Source organism: Sander vitreus, chromosome 1, assembly GCF_031162955.1.
Source record: "Sander vitreus isolate 19-12246 chromosome 1, sanVit1, whole genome shotgun sequence".
NCBI lineage: Eukaryota > Metazoa > Chordata > Actinopteri > Perciformes > Percidae > Sander > Sander vitreus.
The window spans coordinates 5,865,011-5,884,849 of NC_135855.1; the positions used below are offsets into that span (position 1 = coordinate 5,865,011).

General features: G+C 41.9%; 1 protein-coding gene across 3 annotated transcripts in view; it reads right to left on the minus strand.

Annotated features, from left to right (window-relative positions):
• The window catches only part of dok4 (docking protein 4), an 88,560-nt gene that overhangs the window by 10,514 nt on the left and 58,207 nt on the right, over nucleotides 1-19,839 (minus strand). For all 3 annotated transcript variants that reach the window (XM_078254272.1, XM_078254192.1, XM_078254111.1), the window contains 6 exons: nucleotides 9,025-9,132; nucleotides 8,224-8,338; nucleotides 6,908-7,027; nucleotides 4,340-4,529; nucleotides 1,390-1,528; nucleotides 622-733 (listed from right to left, as the gene is read on the minus strand). In XM_078254272.1, coding sequence (XP_078110398.1) covers nucleotides 622-733; nucleotides 1,390-1,528; nucleotides 4,340-4,529; nucleotides 6,908-7,027; nucleotides 8,224-8,338; nucleotides 9,025-9,132 — 784 coding nt within the window. The remainder of the gene's footprint in view (nucleotides 1-621; nucleotides 734-1,389; nucleotides 1,529-4,339; nucleotides 4,530-6,907; nucleotides 7,028-8,223; nucleotides 8,339-9,024; nucleotides 9,133-19,839) is intronic.

Here is a 19,839-nt window from a genome sequence, read left to right on the forward strand (position 1 = left end):
TTAGCACCGCTCAAGACGATTGTGATTGGTTTAAAGAAATGCAAAGAATGTATGTGTGGTGTAGCCAGATGTTACTCCACAGCGCTGTGGAGTAAGGTCTGGCAATGCAAGACTAGGTTTATGATGAATCGTGAACAGGCTGAAGGAACTTATGGCATAACATTTAACCAGAATTGTACCTTGTACGATTTCATGTGACAAATAAAAATGGATTGATTGTATTGAGCGAGAGCCCTGTAGCTGCAAAAAACGGGCTGCAATGTAATCCTATCGGGAAATTATGCACAATTTACATTGAGTAAAAGTGCTGTTTTTGCCACTGACAAAACTTTGTTGTCCCAATCAGTCACTTAAGCACAAAAACATGGGAAAATAGGGTTCTGGCTGAAAAATACCAAAGTTTGCCCTTAACACTCTGGTGTGTATAACTTCTACTTCAGCCATGTTGGTGCCAGCAGGTTTGTTTGGAGCCAGGAAATCCGGAACAGGCACAATAAAAATGGACTGAGAAATTAGATGGCATGTTTTTGCACTATACATATTGAGTCGTATAAAATATAATGCAATAAGAAAAAGAGTAGATAGAAATTGTCCGAAGGCCTGTGCGGGGCTTTCCAGTACCAGGATCCATGCCGGTCTGGTTTCCAGTGATGTGGTGCCAGTAGACGGATCGGGGCAGGATGGCGGTTGGGGTGCAGGGGTAGGAGCCAGGCTCTGAACCCATAGACATCAACTGGGAGTCATAAACATAAACACAAAGCCAAAAACTTCAGGAATTAAAAAAAAGAGCACTGTAGATTTCAATTCAAGTACCAAGTACCACAATTAAAGGACAAATCCGGCGCAAAATGAACCTAAGGGTTAATAACACGTGTACCGAGTCGACCGTTCTCTGCTAATCGAATGTGAACAGTTTTATCGCAAACCGCTAATTAGCTTATAAAGCTAGTCGTCGAGGCTCTCTCGCCGTGCTTGAGCTATGTTACTGGTTACTGGTTACACAGCGTTACACTGTTTTCATAAACTATCTTTTTAATAAACTGTCTGTACACAAAGTTCTCAATGCTTCAATTTACATGGAGGGACTCTCATTATGCTACCATGGAAGTGTGGTGCTATTTTAAGCCTTGTTAGTGGTATAGAAATAGCGATTTCTTTTTACTTTACCCGTGCCCCGCCGCGCTATATAGTTGGATATTCGGATCCAGCCCTACTTCTTATCAGTAAATATATTTTTCAACAATTTCAGACACAGTATACTGTATGAAGTGTTTGACGCTCAAAAAGGTTTGGGGGAGGACCCACAGACAGAACCCCCGGTTATAATGAGTCCCCCCCCCCAAATGTTGAAACTAACCGTACGCCCCTGGATGTAAGCCAGACTCTCACCCTGCTGTTTTTCTCCATCTCCAGAAGGACCTTCTTGTGCTGCTCGGCGATAGCCAGCGTGGAGGAGTGAACCCTCTGGTAGATCTGCTCTCCCTCTCTGGTCTGGAAGGTATAGAGGCCTTCACCGCTGTCACACATCCTGCACATAACAGCAACTCAGTGTACAAAACAGCACAGGCTGGCATAATGGCCAGTACAGTATAATGGAGAATGTTACAGTACTTACATACATACTTTAATGAGCTCGTACTCCTACTACACCTAATAGAAATGAATCAATGTGGGATTTCAGGGAGTGAATCGGTGTCCTCTGATCTAAATGCTGTTTCATTCTGACAACAACAGTTTTAAAGCTGTTCCACCCCGTGTCCCTACCAAAATTCTGATGCAAATAGTATTTAGGTCACTTGACTGGAGTTTATTTGGTCCAGACCAGAGAAAAAAACATGATACACTGTATCCTTCTGGCCTAGTCCACTCATACATGGGTATATTTTCCCTACCTCAATCCTGTTCACACAAACCCTTTTATAAAAGAAAAATCTCCGTCCAAATGAGAACGTGAAAACACAACTGAAACGCTGTGAAGTGCATGACAAACCAACAGGTGGCGATATTACCCTAACCCTAAAGCCATGTTGGCCAATCAGAAGCCTGAAAACAAGCTATTATCGGAAGGTTACCTGGCGCTGTATCATTCTGACACCTCTGTCACTAAGTATAGTGGAAGAGTAAGTAACTGTACAAAACATGTGAAATGTCCTGTTTTATATTTGGTCGCATTCACCAATCCACAATATGTCGCCCTTATATGTGATGCCTCACAAGGGAGATAATGATGCACATGTGACATTACAAGGCAAAAACTGACACTGAAAACAGAGTTCCTGAACGTCATAACCCTGAAAGGAGTTTTCCCAAAAGATCCGTTTTCAGTGACCTAAAACACAGTTTGTGTGGACCAAAGGCCAAAGAGCAGAGAAGAAGCTGAGTTTTAAAAAATCCCCTTGTACAGTGTGTGTGGACTAGGCCTTAGCTGTAATCATAGTTAAAGCTTTAGAGCGTAACTTTTTTATATTATTGAACGTCCGTTACATTCAAGCCATTACCAATGAGTAATAAAAAAAAAAGAAGCTAATTAAGCCGATGAGCTCCACAAAACCCTTTGTACTCGCTGTATTTCTCAGCATGGCCATGTTTACTAAATGGTGTCGTCCGGCGACTTTCGCACGCAGAAACTATAATGACCTCTTCTGAAGAGTCCATCGTGTTTTTTTTAATCCTCAGTGTCCTCCTTGGCTACTAGCAACAGCGTGGAGGAAGGGTGCAATCACGAAAGGCTTGTATCATGTGGACAGTGTTGTTGTCATTACTTTGAAACCCTCGTGGGGGCGACAGAAACTACGCACTATAGCTTTAACATCAAGTCAGTCACAAGTGGACTGACAGATAACTTATTAATCGGACAGTTTTGGTGATGTCACCCTGCATCGTCGCCGCTTCATGCACCCACATGGGGAAATGAAATCAACTGATTGATTGACAGCAGGCCATGCAGCACTTTACTGAACCTGATGTGTGTATTTACGTCGTCTGTTGTCACAAAGAGCTCAGAAATACCTGTTTATGAGCATAGTTAGTCAAGAACGGGACAAAAAAAAGAAACATCTCGTACGGTAATATTACAGGAGAACATAATCAGATAATCATTGACCAAACAACCGGACTGAGACCACCAGAGAAGGAGAGGTGATACATCATAAAGTATAAAGGAGTTAAACTTTATACTCCTACTTGGTGTATTTTAACAACTAAAACATGAGTCATATGTAGAGAGCACACAGTAACTATACTTGAGATATAATAATAATAAAGCATTTTATAACTATAGCGCTTTTTTTCCCAACACTAAAAGATACTTTCACACACTACAAATACACACACACTTAATCCTATTTCTACATGTTTGTCATTATTCATAAAATGAGCTCAACTAATAATAATCATATCAGTAATCACTGAGAGCTCTTTGTGACGCCAGATGACATAAATACACACATCAATCAATTTGATTTCCCCATGTGGGAGCATGAGGCGGTGACGATGCAGCATGGCATCACCAAAACTGTCCAATGATTGAGTTACCGGTCACCCATATGATTTATGATTTATGATTTAAACTCCTGGCTTTTTTGCAAAGCCCACAATTCATATTCCACTTGATCCAACTCTTTTGCACACAGCCTGTAACATGTAAATGACCACAAATAACAAAGTGCACCTCTGCACACACTCGGTGCCCTTTCACAGATGACCTCACACTTTAGTGGTTGGGATTGGCATTGAGTCCTAAGGCTCTCTGATCATCAATTCCCAAAGCCATTATCAGTAAACTAACTAGTGTGTCCATATTGTGATGCTAGTAATACATGCTGTAAACTAGCTGTAAATTAATACATTACAAACGAGACAGTCTTTGGGAGTGACGCAGTGCAACATGCCCACAGACAGAGGGCTCTCTTGCACCACACACACACACACACACACACACACACACACACACACACACACACACACACACACACACACACACACACACACACACACACACACACACACACACCTGCATGCACTTTGTCAGGTTTTATCAAAGAGGAAGAGATAAGGAGGTCTGACCCAGCATTGATTCATTGTCTAATCTATTCAATCGAGAGAGAGAGAGATTGAGAGAGAGAGAGAGAGAGAGAGATATATCCTTGGACTGACCGGGATTTCTCAAATGGCGCTACTAGTACTTTGGTGTATTGCAGGGGGTACCTACGTTTTTTCTACCCAAAATGTTTTGCGCTGTTCAGGGGCTACTTGGCTTAAAAAAAAGGGGATTCAAAATCCTGGGGACAGTCAGCGATCAAACATCCTCCCCCCCCAGCCATCCCACTCCTGGACTCACCGGCCGGCTTCGAAGGTGAAGCGGGTGGCGTCCCGTCCGTAGCGCCTCAGGGAGCAGAGTGGCCAGGTGACCAGCTTGGTGCGAGGGTTGTGAATGTCCCACAGGTAAATATTCTCGTGGGTGATCTGCATCATGCACTCCCCGTAGATGTCCAGGTTGGGACAGGGGAGGAGGAACACGTTGAAGCGCTCTGAGGGGTGACAGGAATGACGTCAGGGACTCATTGACAGTGCAGTTTGAGTTGCTTCAGGGATTTCACCAGCATCGAGAGTTAACAGAGAGCAGACGTCTTGCCCCACAGGTCAGTTCTGTTCTGGGTAGCGATGTTCCGATACCGTTCCCAGTAACGGAAACAAGCCTCCGATATCGCCTAAAATGCTGGTATCGGTAAGTACTAGAGTTTGTGCACCGATCCGATACCACGTAATAATGTGTTTTTTTTCCGTTACGACTGACTGTCAAACTGGATAATGAAATAAAGTTCTATGTTTTGTTGCATTCCATGTTTGTGTTTGTTTACGTTTCACAAAAGGTTTAACCCGAGCCAGACCGTATAACAATGACAGAAATCCTTTCACATCCATACTGGTATCGGATCGGTACTCGGTAGAGTGTGACACGGGAATCAATTGTCGCTCCCATCCCATCCCGAGCCCACGAAAATACTCCCGTCATATCCCGATCACGTGACTGACCTGTAGCATGTGTAGTTAATCGCGGTCAGATCACTGAGGTTGCCTCGGAAATGTAGGCTACACTATACATGCTTTACCTGCAGGCGATTTCATTACGTAATTCCTAACGGAGATCTTCTCACACTCAAAACACACACACACATTTATCGATTTAGGATAGGTTAGAAGAATCGCTGTCTGCAGCTAGCAGTAGCCAATCAACAAACGTATTGTGAGTTGTAAGTGGTTCTCTTTTCAAAAACTGAATGCCTTGCAATATTTGGGCGCACTCACCGCATTGCAGCGTAATTTTTTTAATGTAATCTCCGGCTCCGTCCCGCTCCCGCTGATTTCTATGCTCTATTCCGTCCCTATCACGTTACCAACAGTGACATTGACTCCCGTACTCCCGTCCCGAAAAATTGTCACCCTCTAGTACTCGGAATCGGTATCGGGAAGGGAAAAAATGGTATCAGACCATCTCTAGTTCTGGGTTGGCTTTCTTTCATTCAGCAGTCTTTCTTAAAAGGCGAAACACGTTGCTGATGTTTTTTTCTGTCCATATTTTAAGTTAAATAGGTATCTAGGACCAGAGTTGTTTTTTAAGGCACAGCAAGGCACGATTATTTGTATCGTAGAACACATTTCAACAAGGCCAAAATATAAAAAAGAGACATGTAAATATAATGTAACCCTCCTGTTATCCTCAAATGTACTAACATCTTTCATCCTTGGGGTCAATTTGTAACAGCAATTTAAACCTCTTTTGTCGTATCACAGCAGTCCTCGACAAGTTGAGGTCATTCTGACTTGAGTCCAAGTCCCAAGACTAAAGCTCTGTCTGCTGTAAAAAATGTCTTTGTTAACATCAAATTCAGCAGCCATGAGTCTCTGACAGAGTTCCTGGAGTTCATAGGAGGCTCATTGGATAAAATGTTGAATGCTAACAAAACAATTTTTATATTTTACAAAACAAAGTTTTATATATATATATATATAAAAAAGAATACCATTCAATAAAGCAGACACCCATCCAGCTTTAAATATGGACAGAAAACCCCACAAACACGTTTCAAAACACAATGATAGAAACCTTCTAGTGTATATGCAATTTAGAGGATATAAAATACAGTATGTAAAAAATAAAAGAGACCATAGCTTCCAGAAAATGTTTAAAGGTCCCCTATCATGCTCATTTTTAGGTTTATAGTTGTATTTTGGGTTTCTACTGGAATATCTTTACATGCTTTATTGTTGAAAAAAACTCTTTATTTTTGCTCATATTGTCTGTCTGAATACACCTGTATTCCCCCTCTGTCTGAAACGCTTCGTTTTAGCACCTGTCTCTTTAAGGACAACCTCCGGAAAAATCCCAGTCTGCTCTGATTGGTCAGCGTTTCCGAGCATTTCTCTGTGGACTGAGCGTTTTGACACTTTAACAGTACTTATATTGCATCTCAACTTGCTTTATAATCAAAAAAGACATGGAAATCTCACTTTTTACAATATGGGACCTTTAAAGCAAGTCAAATTATTATTTCAAAAGTTGCATTAAGAACACGTCGTCATTTAGAATGGACAATCATGGAATGTCCGATCACACTGCGGTTCACTGCTAGCTCCGTTTGACCAAGCGAGGATGTAGACAGCTCTCCTCTGTTACACATGGTGCTTCGTTTCACCTGCCAGCATTGAGCTTCAGGAGCAGCAATAAGGATGTGATCCCTCACTGACTTCCCACCCCCACCAACACTATCAGTTGTGTTTGAAGGAGAGCCAATCTGAGCCGGAGGCCCTAAACTAAACCCCAGATCTGCCATGTTGGCAGTAGAAGTTGTTGAGATGGAAACTTTTACTGTGCGTGTGTGATTTTGTGTATCTGTGTGGAAATTACCTGTGTGTTCACACTGCACTCCAGCAGCCAGGAGATCCGGCTCTCCCATACTGATGTCATTGAGCCGTGTGCCCAGGCACTCAATGGACAGCGTCTTAAACCAGTCCTCCGCCTCTAGCTCTGGAGAGAGAGAGAGAGAGAGAGAGAGAGAGAGAGTTGAAATACAAACAATTTAGACAAATCTTCTTCCCCAAATTCAAAAGTCAGTGTAAAGCAATCGAGACACTTTCAGACAGGGACAAACTGAAATGTGTTTTAGGCGAGAATTCAAAACTGCTGCATCTTAGCAGCTAATTATGTTGCCTCCTGCCCCAAATCAAGAGACGACCACAGAAACACCACACAGGAGTAAACACCCACTTCTAACAACTAAACACCCACCTAGATCAATAGCCTCCTGTAAATATGTAAATATGTCAGAGTTATAACAATGTGGTAAGGATTTTGCTGTGCCATTGTACTTCTCGTGCCTTTATCACTTCATGTTTAAGTTGGTGTTCATGTTACAGTTTATGTTGTGCCGGTTATTGTTAATGTCCTTTTCTTTATATATAATCTGCTTTGGCAATATAAGCAATGTCGGGTCATGCCAATAAAGCTCTTTAAAAGGCATACTATGCAGTTTCCATTTTTGTCAAACAGTGACCCCTAGAGTCGCTGTGGAGTACTTGTATTTAACGTTACCTTTGCTGCTTTTTAGGTCTCGCCAACGAGTGAAAGCCTGACCGAGTGGGACTCTTGTCCGGTTCCTCCCGCGGTCAGTTTCTCGTTTTCTTTTCCTTGACTCTTCCGACCGCGCTTTTGTCGTTTTCTTCGTCGACTCAGCCATGATTCACGTCTGAAATGCGTGCTAGTGTCTTCCATAGAGGCTGCTGCTTATATGTTGTTGATGTATGTGACGTCGTGCCGTAAGGCAAGTCGTGATTCTCGTGAGATTTGGTGGGGCGCCACCTCTCAAACCTGCATTGCTGGTTTTGCCAGTGGCGTCCCCCCCCCCTGCTTTGCTATCGGGATGATTCGCCCTACTACGAGTTTGTTTACCATCAAAATGACTTTGAAGCTGTCATATTAAGGATCAAATCTTGCATAGTGTGCCTTTAAATTGAAATTGAGAGCGCGAGAGAGAGAAACTTTCTTTGACTATTGAAACTTTCATGGCAATAAAGCCCCTTTGAATTTAATTGAGAGAGAGAGAGAGAGAGAGAGAGAGAGAGAGAGAGAGAGAGAGAGAGATGACATCTACTAGAAGTGGGAGATAAGGTCTTGACAATACAGAGCTGTCCCTCTGTTTGTTTGTGTGTGTGTCCATACGTTACCTGATTCACAGGTGAAGGTGCGTGACGTGTCGTCTGTAAACACAATGGCCACCGCCTGTCGCTTGGTATCTCGGGGCAGCCGTGTGATATTCTTGACGTTGCTAATCTCTGTCACCTAGGTAACGGATTGAAGGTAAAAAATTATTACCAAAGTGGAAATCGGGGCTGATTAAAGGGATGACACCTCAGTAAAACCCATCATGTTCAGGCTGAAATGGTGACTTGAAAAGAGGTCGAGAGGATTTTTAGATTAGAGCAGTGACTTGACACCTTTCTCCTGAAGATAACCCAAAATATACAGCTCAAACTATCACATGCATCACCATGTCTTGAGGTGGAAAATATTGTGCCAACATTGAAAATACAAGGGGGGGAAAAAAAAGATGAAAAAAAATGAAAAACAGAACAAAGTCACTCGACAACTTCCCTTTAACTCCACTGGTGTAAAAGTGGAAGGTCAAGTGAGGGAGAGGTGATGATGATGAAGAGTGAAAGATGAGTGAGTTCTGAGAGAGAGAGAGAGAGAGAGAGAGAGAGAGAGAGAGAGAGAGAGAGAGAGAGAGTGTGTGTAGTAAAAGAGAAGACGAAAGGATGTTGATTCTCGCTGAGCTCAGAAGTAAAAGAATCAGACTTTAATGTGAAGGCTGACTGCTTTCATCCCTGTCAGTGTGTGTCTGTCAACTCTTTAGCTTTTGGTGTTTTCTCTTGCAGAGTATACTTGTCGCACGCACGCACGCACGCACACACACACGCACGCACGCACGCACGCACACACACACACACACACACACACACACACACCTTAGGAAAGGCTCTGATGTAGGCAGACTTCTCATCAGGGTATTTCTCCAGACGACGAGGTCCTTTGCTGGATGACTTCTTGAAAACCAGCCAGCAACGCCGATAGATCTGTAACACACACACACACACACACACACACACAACATTATTACATATTTTTTAAATCTTATGTGACAGAACCAAAACAAGTCCTGTACATTGAGGTTTGTTGAGAGAGAAAGTCACTAATAACTAGTAACAGAAATAAAAAGGCCTACAGTAGACTGTTTTATTAAAGGAGTACATATTGTGTGCTATCATAATGTGGACTTGCTGACATGATGCAATGTGTTTTTCTGTTACCTCATTAATCCTTCATTTATCGTTGATTCTGTTGTTGTATTTATGTTTATTTACTAAGCTGAGAACAGCTGTATCACACATATTATGGTCGTTAATACAACAACAAAAAATGTCAAAAGCATTGCATTTAAAAAAAAAAAAAAAAGTTTGGTGCGAGGGTTGTGAATGTCCCACAGGTAAATGTTCTCGCAGGTGATGTGCATCATGCACTCCCCATAGACTTCAACGTAACTTGCAGTTATTTAAGGAAAAATGTTTACAAATACCCTCCAGGCGTGCACACATTACCCCCGTTCTTTACACTCTCCATTGGCCCCCCGGTGCATTTTAGAATCAATTTTATGATTTTAATGTTTTTTGGCCTGGCCGCTGTGTATTTGAGATTTTAACCCTTAGCGAGCACAACAGGTCCTTGTGGTCATCGAAGCACCTCATTTTAGAAGTCCCACGGTCGAGGTATAAACTGTGGGCTGATCGGCACCGAGACTTTGGCAAGTTACCCCTTGACATTTTACCCCTTGACAGGTTACCCCTTGACATTTTACCCCTTGACATTTTACCCCTTGACATTTGCACTATTACAGACCTAGCTCTTTTTTTTTTATACCTCAAAACATATTTATTTAGAATGGCTTCTAATACATAGTAGCGCTGTGACATTTTCATTTCTTCCTCCTGCTTTTACGTAAACATTTCTGACGTTATGTTTTATTCTTTTCTGATTTTACTGTATGCTTTGTTTAATTCTTGTTCCTTGATGTAAAGCACTTTGGATACCGGCTGGTTGCTGTGAATGGCTACACCATTAAATATTGAGTGATTGATTTGCTTCACTGGTGATCCCTTACACCTCCCTTCTGCCTTCAGTTGGGTACTTCCAAAATGTACCCAAATGAGCCTGAAAAGACCTGAGAACAAGGCTGTGAACTAGTTGTTGAGGCTTTGGGTTTTATGTGAAGATGGAGAGAGCAATGCAGTGAAACGTTGTCCAGTGGAGAAAAAGTGACTCGCAGCTCTTTCTAAAAACTCACTGCATGTCCTCTGGCTGCTGATCTGTGATGTCTAGAAAACACTACATAGACAGCTAACTGAGCTTGGATGCGCAGAAGTGCAGCCTTCTTAAAATATATCAGCACTTGCAATAAGCTAATTCCATGTGACGTTTTGGTTTAAATTGAGGTATTCATACAGGATAAATCTGCAAGGCAGGACTTCCCATGATGCTGAACCAACTGTCTTAAAGACGTAAGATAGGCATTCAAAATAAATAGGCTAAATGCATCTTTCAGAAAAGGAAGCTGATGGATATGAATATCTTCAGTTAAAGAGATGCGACACTTTTTGATAAATAATTCTGTGTTGCTACTTCTGTGGCTGGAACAGTGACTCATGCAGCACGGAGGGGTGTGAAAGAAGAAATATACATAAATAACACAGCAGTACTAATGTATCATGTCATCCTTTCAAATCCCTTCTCCTAATATCTTCTCAATCTACAGTCTTAAATTTGTTTTTTGAACCCACATTTTGTTTTTTTACATTTGAAATATACGGAAGAGGATTTAGGGCCAAAGTGAAACATGTATTTGAGAAGACATTCTGACGTTATTCTCAGGATTATGACTTTATTTCTCACAATTCTGACTTTAAACTCAGAACTCAAATACATTTTCATTTTCACATGTGGCTAAACTACTCTGAGCACACACTTAAAATGAAGAAATACTGATTTCAGTTGAACTGAAGGGCAAATGTAGCCTGGCTCTGCCCTCCTACGTACTTCGGCTCAATTTTCATTTCCCTTCAGTACTCCGTCTGGGTTTGCGGTATATTCTTGGGTTTTCTCCGGCCAAATATTTGGCGGTCCAATCAGCGAACAGAGGGAGTGGCTGAGAACGATGACGTTGAGGACGTGCGCTAGAAAGATGCGAGCGAAGCCATTCGGTCTGTTGTGGCAACGATGCAGAATATCCAGAAGTTAAAGCCCGAGCAAGAACAATCTTTGCTGAGTTTTGTTGGTGGCCATGATGTTGTGGTCCTCCTCCTCACGGGGTTCGGGAAAAGTTTGATTTTCCAGCTCGCTCCGTTAGTGGTGAAGGAGTTGGCTAAGGCTAACGCTAGCGGTGCTAATGCTAAATATAAGCATAGACAGTATATAAACTGGACCAACAGCTCCCGTTGCTCTGGACGGAGACCAGTGAAGTCTATTAGAAGCACTTTTCCGGTGAGCGCTGAGCGTTACTGAGCAGCCTCCAACTGAGAGAGACGACGTAAATGTGACGTGAGCAACATGTCTGAAAGTCTTCTGGTAGCTGTGCCAAGAGAAATCTCAATCATTCCCAATTTTCTAATGTAAGTCGAAACTGCCTGTGAGCTTCTCCTGTACTATACGGTAATTCCTCTACTATGCGACAGTAAGTTATGACACAATCGTTAGCCTTTTTTTACAAAAACGCCTGCTACGGAGCCATAACGTGAGATACAAGGTAATGGAGCCTTTTATACATTGTCGTGTTTCTTTAGAAATAAACAATGGACAAATAAAGTCTTTCAATGCTTCAGATGTAAAGTTAAGTGACGTCAAAATGAATGGGAGTCAATGGAATGCTAACGGCGGGTGAGTGCTTGTTAGCATCAAAATGGCGCATATAGCATAGGATCTACGGGTTGTTGACAGATGCTTACCCCCTTGAATATAAGCCGATAGTTGTTGTCGGTCTCCCCTCTTGTTGCACATGAGCATGACATACGTCACGACCAAACGTTAGCAATTGGTTATGGCAGATCCAGAGTACCCGCCTTCAAGGAAGTTAACACTTGTCAATGGAGAGTGGCCAGACTCTCTGTACAAATGAAATGTACCAGAGTCTGGTAGGACCAGGCTAGGGCAAATGTGTGATGAAGAAGAAAAACAGCCGGCCATTACTCAAAATGCCCATGTATCCATTTAGGTCTAGTGCCGACACGGTTACACTAGCACCGTGCCTGACCTAACGTCATCATTTCCTCATGTGTTAATGTAAGCGAAGCCCTCTGGAATAACAGAAACCCCAAACTGGTTCACATCAGTTTCACCTTTGAAGATGTGAGAAGGGAGCAATTAGCACTCGCCGCTCCCTCCCACCCCCTTCGCTGTCTCCTCTCTTTAACTTCACTTAGCACTTCCCACTGCTGAGACCCGATTACTTCAAACACAGGATGGGGAAGTGATATCGGGGAAGGAAAGATGAAGGCGAGGAGGGAGAGGGATGATGTGGAGGATGGGCTATAAAGAGATAGTAGACATGAAAGCAGAAGGGATGTACATGGAGAAAAACAAAAACTTTGGCTTCCACCAGACATGAATTATTAATTTAATAATTTGACACATATTCATGCTGCATCCCCCTAACACTTCCCCTTCACAGTTGCCAACACCTGTCCAAAACAAACCAAAACTGAGATTGGCTGACAAGTCTTTTTTTTTTTCTTCTTCTTTTTATTACACCAATAACAAAGCTGCAGAAATAAATAATAAGAAACTAAACATAGAATAGAATGAAAAATATAAACTATACAGAGTATTTGAAGACATAATGACATGATAAAGTGAGTGGTGCTGATGAAGTAATACTGGTGTGATAGAGTAGAGTCAACAGGTCTATCTAAACAGTGATTACCAGACTAATTATATATATATATATATATATATATATATATATATATATATATATATATATATATAGCTAATTTCATTAATTTCTTTGACGTGCGATTAACGCACACACGTTCTGGGATTTGAGCCTCGGGCCGCGCCGTAGTTTGGGAAATCAGGAAGCGACCACTTGAGCATGAAAAACATCCCTTTTAAAGTACATATAGAATGGATATAAATGTGTGATTAATCGCAAGTTAACTATGGACAATCATGCGATCAATATACTGTATATGGTGGTAGATTGCAGGGAGAGGTGAGGGGAGTGGTAATTGAAGGAAGGTATTTTGCGGCCCGTTGGCTCCACCCCCAAGCCTTATATGGACTACCTGCCCCAACAAGGAGAAGCTGGGATTAATTGAGTGATTAGGTTTGGAGGAAGGGAAGGAAGCGGTTGGACGGAGAGAAAAAAAAAAGAGAACCGGGAAACGAGAGAGGAGAGACTGAGTGAGACAGTGTGTGGTGGAAAGCAGCGAGAAGAATATTGAACTGTACTGTGTGACTAACGGGTGTGACCTGGACTGGCTGACTACCCCCCTGTGTACCGAACTGTTTTGGATGAGGACCCGCTTGTGAAGACGAAGAGAACGGATTGTGGATGGTGAAGTAGTGTTGAAAATCCCCCTCCTACGCTGTAAATTACCCTTAATAAACTTCCCAACTGTGTTCAACTGTACTCCTAGTGCTGGCTTTTGTTATTGAACTGGTGACGTGGAAACCCCAAGCCCAGGGGTGTGTGTGTATATATATATATATATATATATATATATATATATAAAAAGAAACGTCCTCTCACTATCACAACTGCTTTTTTTTTCAGCCAACTTAACATGCGTAAAACTGTGTATGAACATAACAAAATTCAACTACTAAGAACTAAACTGAACAACGTTTCGCAGACATAACAGACTAACAGAAATGGAAAAACGTGTCCCTGAACAAAGGATGGTCAAAATCAGAAGTTGCAGAACGTTACAGGGAAGACATCCTCCTCCCTCATGTGGTACCCTTCCTGATATGACCCTCCAGCACCAGCCATACTGCTCATTCTGTGCGCGATTTCCTGCAAGACAGGAATGTTAGTGTTCTGCCATGGCCAGCGAAGATATATATATATATATATATATATATATATATATATATATATATATATATATATAAGAAAAAAGAAAATATAAAGTGCATATATATATATATATATATATATATATATATATATATATATATATATATATATATATATATATATATATATGCACATTATATTTTCTTTGGAGTTGAGTTTCTGACAAATTGATGGATGGTCAATATTCACTCTCCTTGATTGGTCTCCACCAACTCCTGAGGGAAATATCTGTCGCTTTAACTGCTAAATGCTCCACTATGTTCACCAGCTAGACTGTTCCTGTGTCTGTCCGCTGTTGGAGCTGAGCAGGTAGGGTTCAGTGGCTTTATCGCAGCTTTGTCTCTGAAAACAGCTGGCTGGTTGATGAGAGCGCTGAGAGTGATGATGTGGGCCACCGAGGGTCTGACCTGGCCGCTGCACACTGACTCAACTCAAACACTGAAGACTTTCTACTCCTGCATCACTGAGAGCATCCTGGCGGGGGGACCTCATCATTTTACTGAACTATTTGTACTGAATTGTGATTACATGTAGGGCAGGGTATCGTTCAAAGATTTTTGATACTGATACCGTGACGTCGATATCCATTTAGCAAAAGAAATGACAACATTATGGTATGCTGTAGTGAAGCCTCTCAAAATACAACAACACACATGAGTCCCGTCTCTGTGCTCAACGTAGAGTTTTTCCTGTATGCATCTACGACATGCAGACAGCCAATCAGCAGCATTATTAGATCTTGGTAGAAGCATGCTGCATGCTCACTGACTCTGAAGAGATTTACTCCTTAGGTATTGAAATTGGGTATTGAATGACGAGGCATTTTTCCGATAATCCATACTAAGGAGGAAATTCAGTCGGTGCTTAAAAAGTATCGAAGTGACTGATAGATGATTGACTCATACTGTTAGTGAAGGACACATCAACAGGCACAGGTCAGTGGTGGGATTTTTATCCAAATAATAATAATCTAGTGATCTTGAAACAAAACATTCACTTTGTCCACAGTTCAACTCCACCTGAAAAAATGATATTCAAATCTTAACCATATAGAATAATCAATACAATACGAGCCAATAAACAAGTTGATGGGAAAGGAACAGGACAGGGTAAACGCAGTCTGTACATGTCTTAACAAAGAGAGGAATGCATTTGTAGCCTGTAGTTCATTATTAATGGTGAAGTTGAAATTCAAGAGGCAGACCATTTTCCAGCAGAAAAAACTGACAACAAAGTAGCAAATTGCGTGACCTCAGAAAAGTCTGTGTCCAGTAGAATACCTGATGGACCTCTGGTCAACAGTAAATCTCCGTCCCTGTGTTTAGGCTTCATGGATTTCATTTTGGCAATGTTAAAGCGTAACTCTCGCCAAAATGCATGATCGACACTTTTTTGACTGGCAAGATGGCGGCGAGCGGAAAAACCAACTGCTAAAGTGAGTTGTTCAAAACCGTTCTTTTTAGTAAACTCTGGGTACACAAACAATGTTCTCAATGCTGGAGTTCATGTGTAGAGCCCCTGGTGATACTTGGAGCAAAGTTACATGTTGTGTCAAGTCTTCTTAGTGTTTTAAAAATAGTGATGTTGATGCTATCATTGTAGAGCCCCTAGCACTCCCATTCAAAAGGCCATTTGACCGAAAAACGAAAATACGGTCAATCTTAAAAGTGGCGTTTCCATCTTAATTCTGCTTTTAAACGAAAGTTTGACTCGGGTACATTCACAAAAAGACCCTAGGTTGCATTTTGTCGAGAATTACGCTTTAACTACTAAAATATAGCTTAAGACATACTGTATAGAAGCCTAATGTAAGCCTTACATTATGGATAGGGCTGTTCCAAACGATTAGTTTTTAAACGATTATCTAGCGATTATTTTTCCGATTAGTCGACTAAAAACGATTCATTTCTCAATTAGCGATTATTTTCCCATTGCTCAATTATTAACAATTTTACACAAAACAAATTTCAATAAGGTTCAAATCTCTATTTATTAAAATTGTTTAACACTGCATTGTTCAAGTAAAATAATTTCTTAGTGCAACCTGAAGCCAGACTTTCAGGAAGAATACAAAAATAAAAACTTAAAGTAAACAGAGCAAGTGCAAAAAGAGTAGCCTTAATTAGCTTTTTTTAAACAGTAGGTAAAATAATGAATAAGCTCTTGTTTAACATCCAAGCTCTTCTCCCTTTAATTTAACTTTAATTATTTGTATCTAAAGGCTGGTTAAGCGCTGTAGGGAGACAGTTTTGTTTTTGTCTCGTTCCAGTGATTGGCACATCTGGATGATGGCGTTGGATTTGCGGTAGCATGTTAGATGCATTTCCACTCACATACCCAACAACGCCGACACACCGTCCTCGTCTTATCCACCACTCTCTCGCCTGTAATACTGTAACTGACTCGAAGACCGAAGAATTTGAGGCGGGGACAGGCACCAGGCGGGAGGGCATGAGACCAGAAGGCATGACACGGGAGGCTCCAGGCTGTAGCCATACAGTCTCGAAGTTTTCCCAAACTTGCGATCTTAAAGAGGCCGGCGGGTCCTCTAACTCTCGTGGGTCGTCACTACTCGCCATACTCGTCCTTTCGTGCTGCTATCTTTGACTCACTCACTGGACCGTCTACCTGGCAAAAAACTGCATGCAGAGGCCGAGAGGAGCTCGGCTGGCTTCAGAGCTAAGGCGGGGCTACAGATTAGGTGTCTCTAGAACCTGCGTATCTAACAGTAGTTCCGTATTACATTAATTAATTTGCAAGTTTTATTTATTTATTTTTTTAGTGACGCGTCGACGCAAATTATTCGTGTAGACGCATTTACGGAATCGATGACGTCGATGGGACGAATCGTCCCAGCCCTAATTATGGACAAAGTTGCAGTGCTGCGGTAAATGAAGAATACCACTGCAATATTTAGTCAAAAATCATGGAGGAATAAGAGGGAGAACTACAGCAAGCTAAAATAGTGGTTTCGGCAGTGGTGGAAATCACCAATAAGCTGTAATTGCATTACACGCACACACACGCACACACACACACTGACAAAAAGAGTGAGTGTGAGAGAGAGAAAGGGCGACAGCAAGAGAGAGAAAGGGCAATATATTTAGCAGCTGTAGTAAATTGACTTACAATTAAAAAGCCCATAACATTTTCTCAAAGGAAATACAGAGAGGCTGCGGGGAGGGAGGAAGAGACAGAGAACAGAACAGAGGACAACAGCAAGAGATAATGAAGCAATAATGAAGGAAAGACAGTGTGTACTAGTACAAGACTGCGGAGGAGGGCGCGCGGGGGGGGAGGGTTGTCACTGAGAGAATACAGAGAACAAGACAGTGGTCAGGGTACAAAGATAGTGAAAATGAACATCAGTCAACACAGCCGTTTTCTCTTTACAATACAAGGCGCTTAACATAGGGGATAGAAGCAACACCATACTGTTTGTAAAAATGAAAATGTGTGAAATATTTAATTCATTCACTACAAATACACAGCTTTTTGCAAGGTAAAAGACATAATAGAAATCCAAATGTGTATGGAAAGCAGTTTATTGAATAAACACCCGCAAGACACAAAAACTCGTGGAAGTGAAGTGTGATACCACCACCAATCCTATGTCCTATGAACTGAAGAAATACTGGGGGAATCCCAGATCCTGCTTCTGATTTCGATAGTCAAAATCAAAGCTCATTTTGATCCATTTTCAATTTAAAATCGAAATCGTGACACCCCCATAAACAACCATTACAGAAGAAACAGCTGGAAAGTGATCAATACAATCGTATGAGATTCACAAACACCCCAAATGACTCTGTATTAAACAAATTGGATACATTACTGTAGGTAATGTATCTACAGTTAATGTAGAGTACCATGTAAAGCACTATAGAAATAAAACGTATTATTATTATTATTATTGTTAGGTCCAAACCAATGTGGAAAGTCTAGAGGAGCCATTCATCTGGGCCAGCTGGACCAGAGGAAGTCGCTAACAAGCTGCTAACACCACAGATCTATTAGCAACTTCATTAAGTGAGATTTTGGATATGAAGACTGGATCATATGTAGTAAGTAATAAAAACAGTTAACAGTGTTTACAGTGTAGGTTGTGGATGGGGGGGGGATGAGGGGGACAATCAAACTCAGCAGCAGACTAGCAAACAAACCCCGAGTCAAAACAGCTGTAGGTGCGCCGGGACACAGCGTGTTCTGAAAATCGTTTTAAATATAAAAGTGGACAGAGATAAGAGAAAGAGAGAGTGAAACAGAAAGCCAGAGTCAGGTCGTTTACTTCCGACTGGCTGCTGTTTCCCAGGAGGGCAATACGTCATGTTCCACCCCCTGCTGCCACAGTAACCACCCACCTAATTAAGCTGCCACGGCAACCAAACCATCCCGCTGCCACAGCATCACAATCCTGCTGAGTGCGCATTTCTTCATCAGCCCATCTGACGTGGACAAAGGAGAGTGGTGTGTTTGGTGTTTGTGTGCTTAAAGTCCAACTGAAATTTTATTTTATTTACACTGTTTATTGATCCCCAGTGGGGAAATTACAATTTAAAAATTTACACTCTGTTTTGTTAGAAATCACTACACACAGGCCTGAAATACACACACACACACGCTCAGGACCTATTCATGCACAAATGGAGAGATGTCAGAGTGAGTGGGCTACCAGTGCTGGACCAGCGCCCTGAGCGGTTGTGGGGGGGAGGGGGGTGCCTTGCTCAAGAGCACCTGACAGTGCCCAGGAGGTGAACTGGCATCTCTCCTGCTACCAATCCACACTCTTGACTTGAACTGACGACCCTCCGGTTCCCTACGGACTGAGCTATCACAACAATAATCACATCACATCACAATCACTGCAGAAAAAAATCATCTCAGAGTGACTTTCAGGTTACTATTTGTATTACTAAAAAACAAAGAAAGAAGTACACACAAACATATATCACAGATGCTCCTTTAGAGTGGGTGGGCTGGCACAGAGTATAGGCTTGGGCGATCTCTAATATTTTCAAATATGATCGCCAGTCTGACAAGCTACAACACGTAATTGGACATAACGTATCGTATGCGGAGCGGCTTTCACTGTCATGAATGAAACCGGCAACACCGGCTCGGCTACCGCGTTGATAGCGTCTTGCTTCGGTAGCTCGACGCAGTCATTTTTGTCATATTCTTCATTACAGCGGCTAATCATCCACTTTACATTTAAACCTAACGTTACACTAGTTCACTCAAGCACTCATAGTAATATCCTTTTAGCGACTTTCTCGCTAATCCCACGGTTGTTTACACGCTGTCAGCTCTGTTAGCTACTTTAGTTTAGCAGTTAGCGGTGGCTCTCCGGCTCACTGTTGATCTGCGCATCAAATTTAGCCATTCCTTTGCCTCCTAATGTAGTAATTGTACATGTAATAGTAACTGTGGTTTATGTCGTTTTAGAGGCGAAGCTCCGCACCAGGGACACTCGACCGTTAACGTTAGCTGCTGTTAGTCCTTAGTGTGGTGGAATTTTCACAAACAACATGGTGTGGTTTGATGAGAGAAAGGGAAAGCTTAGACAACATCATGGCATTCATAGATCACAGGTCAGGTCACAAGAATGTTCGGCCAGTCTCTAATAACCAAACCTGTTCATGTAGAATCATTG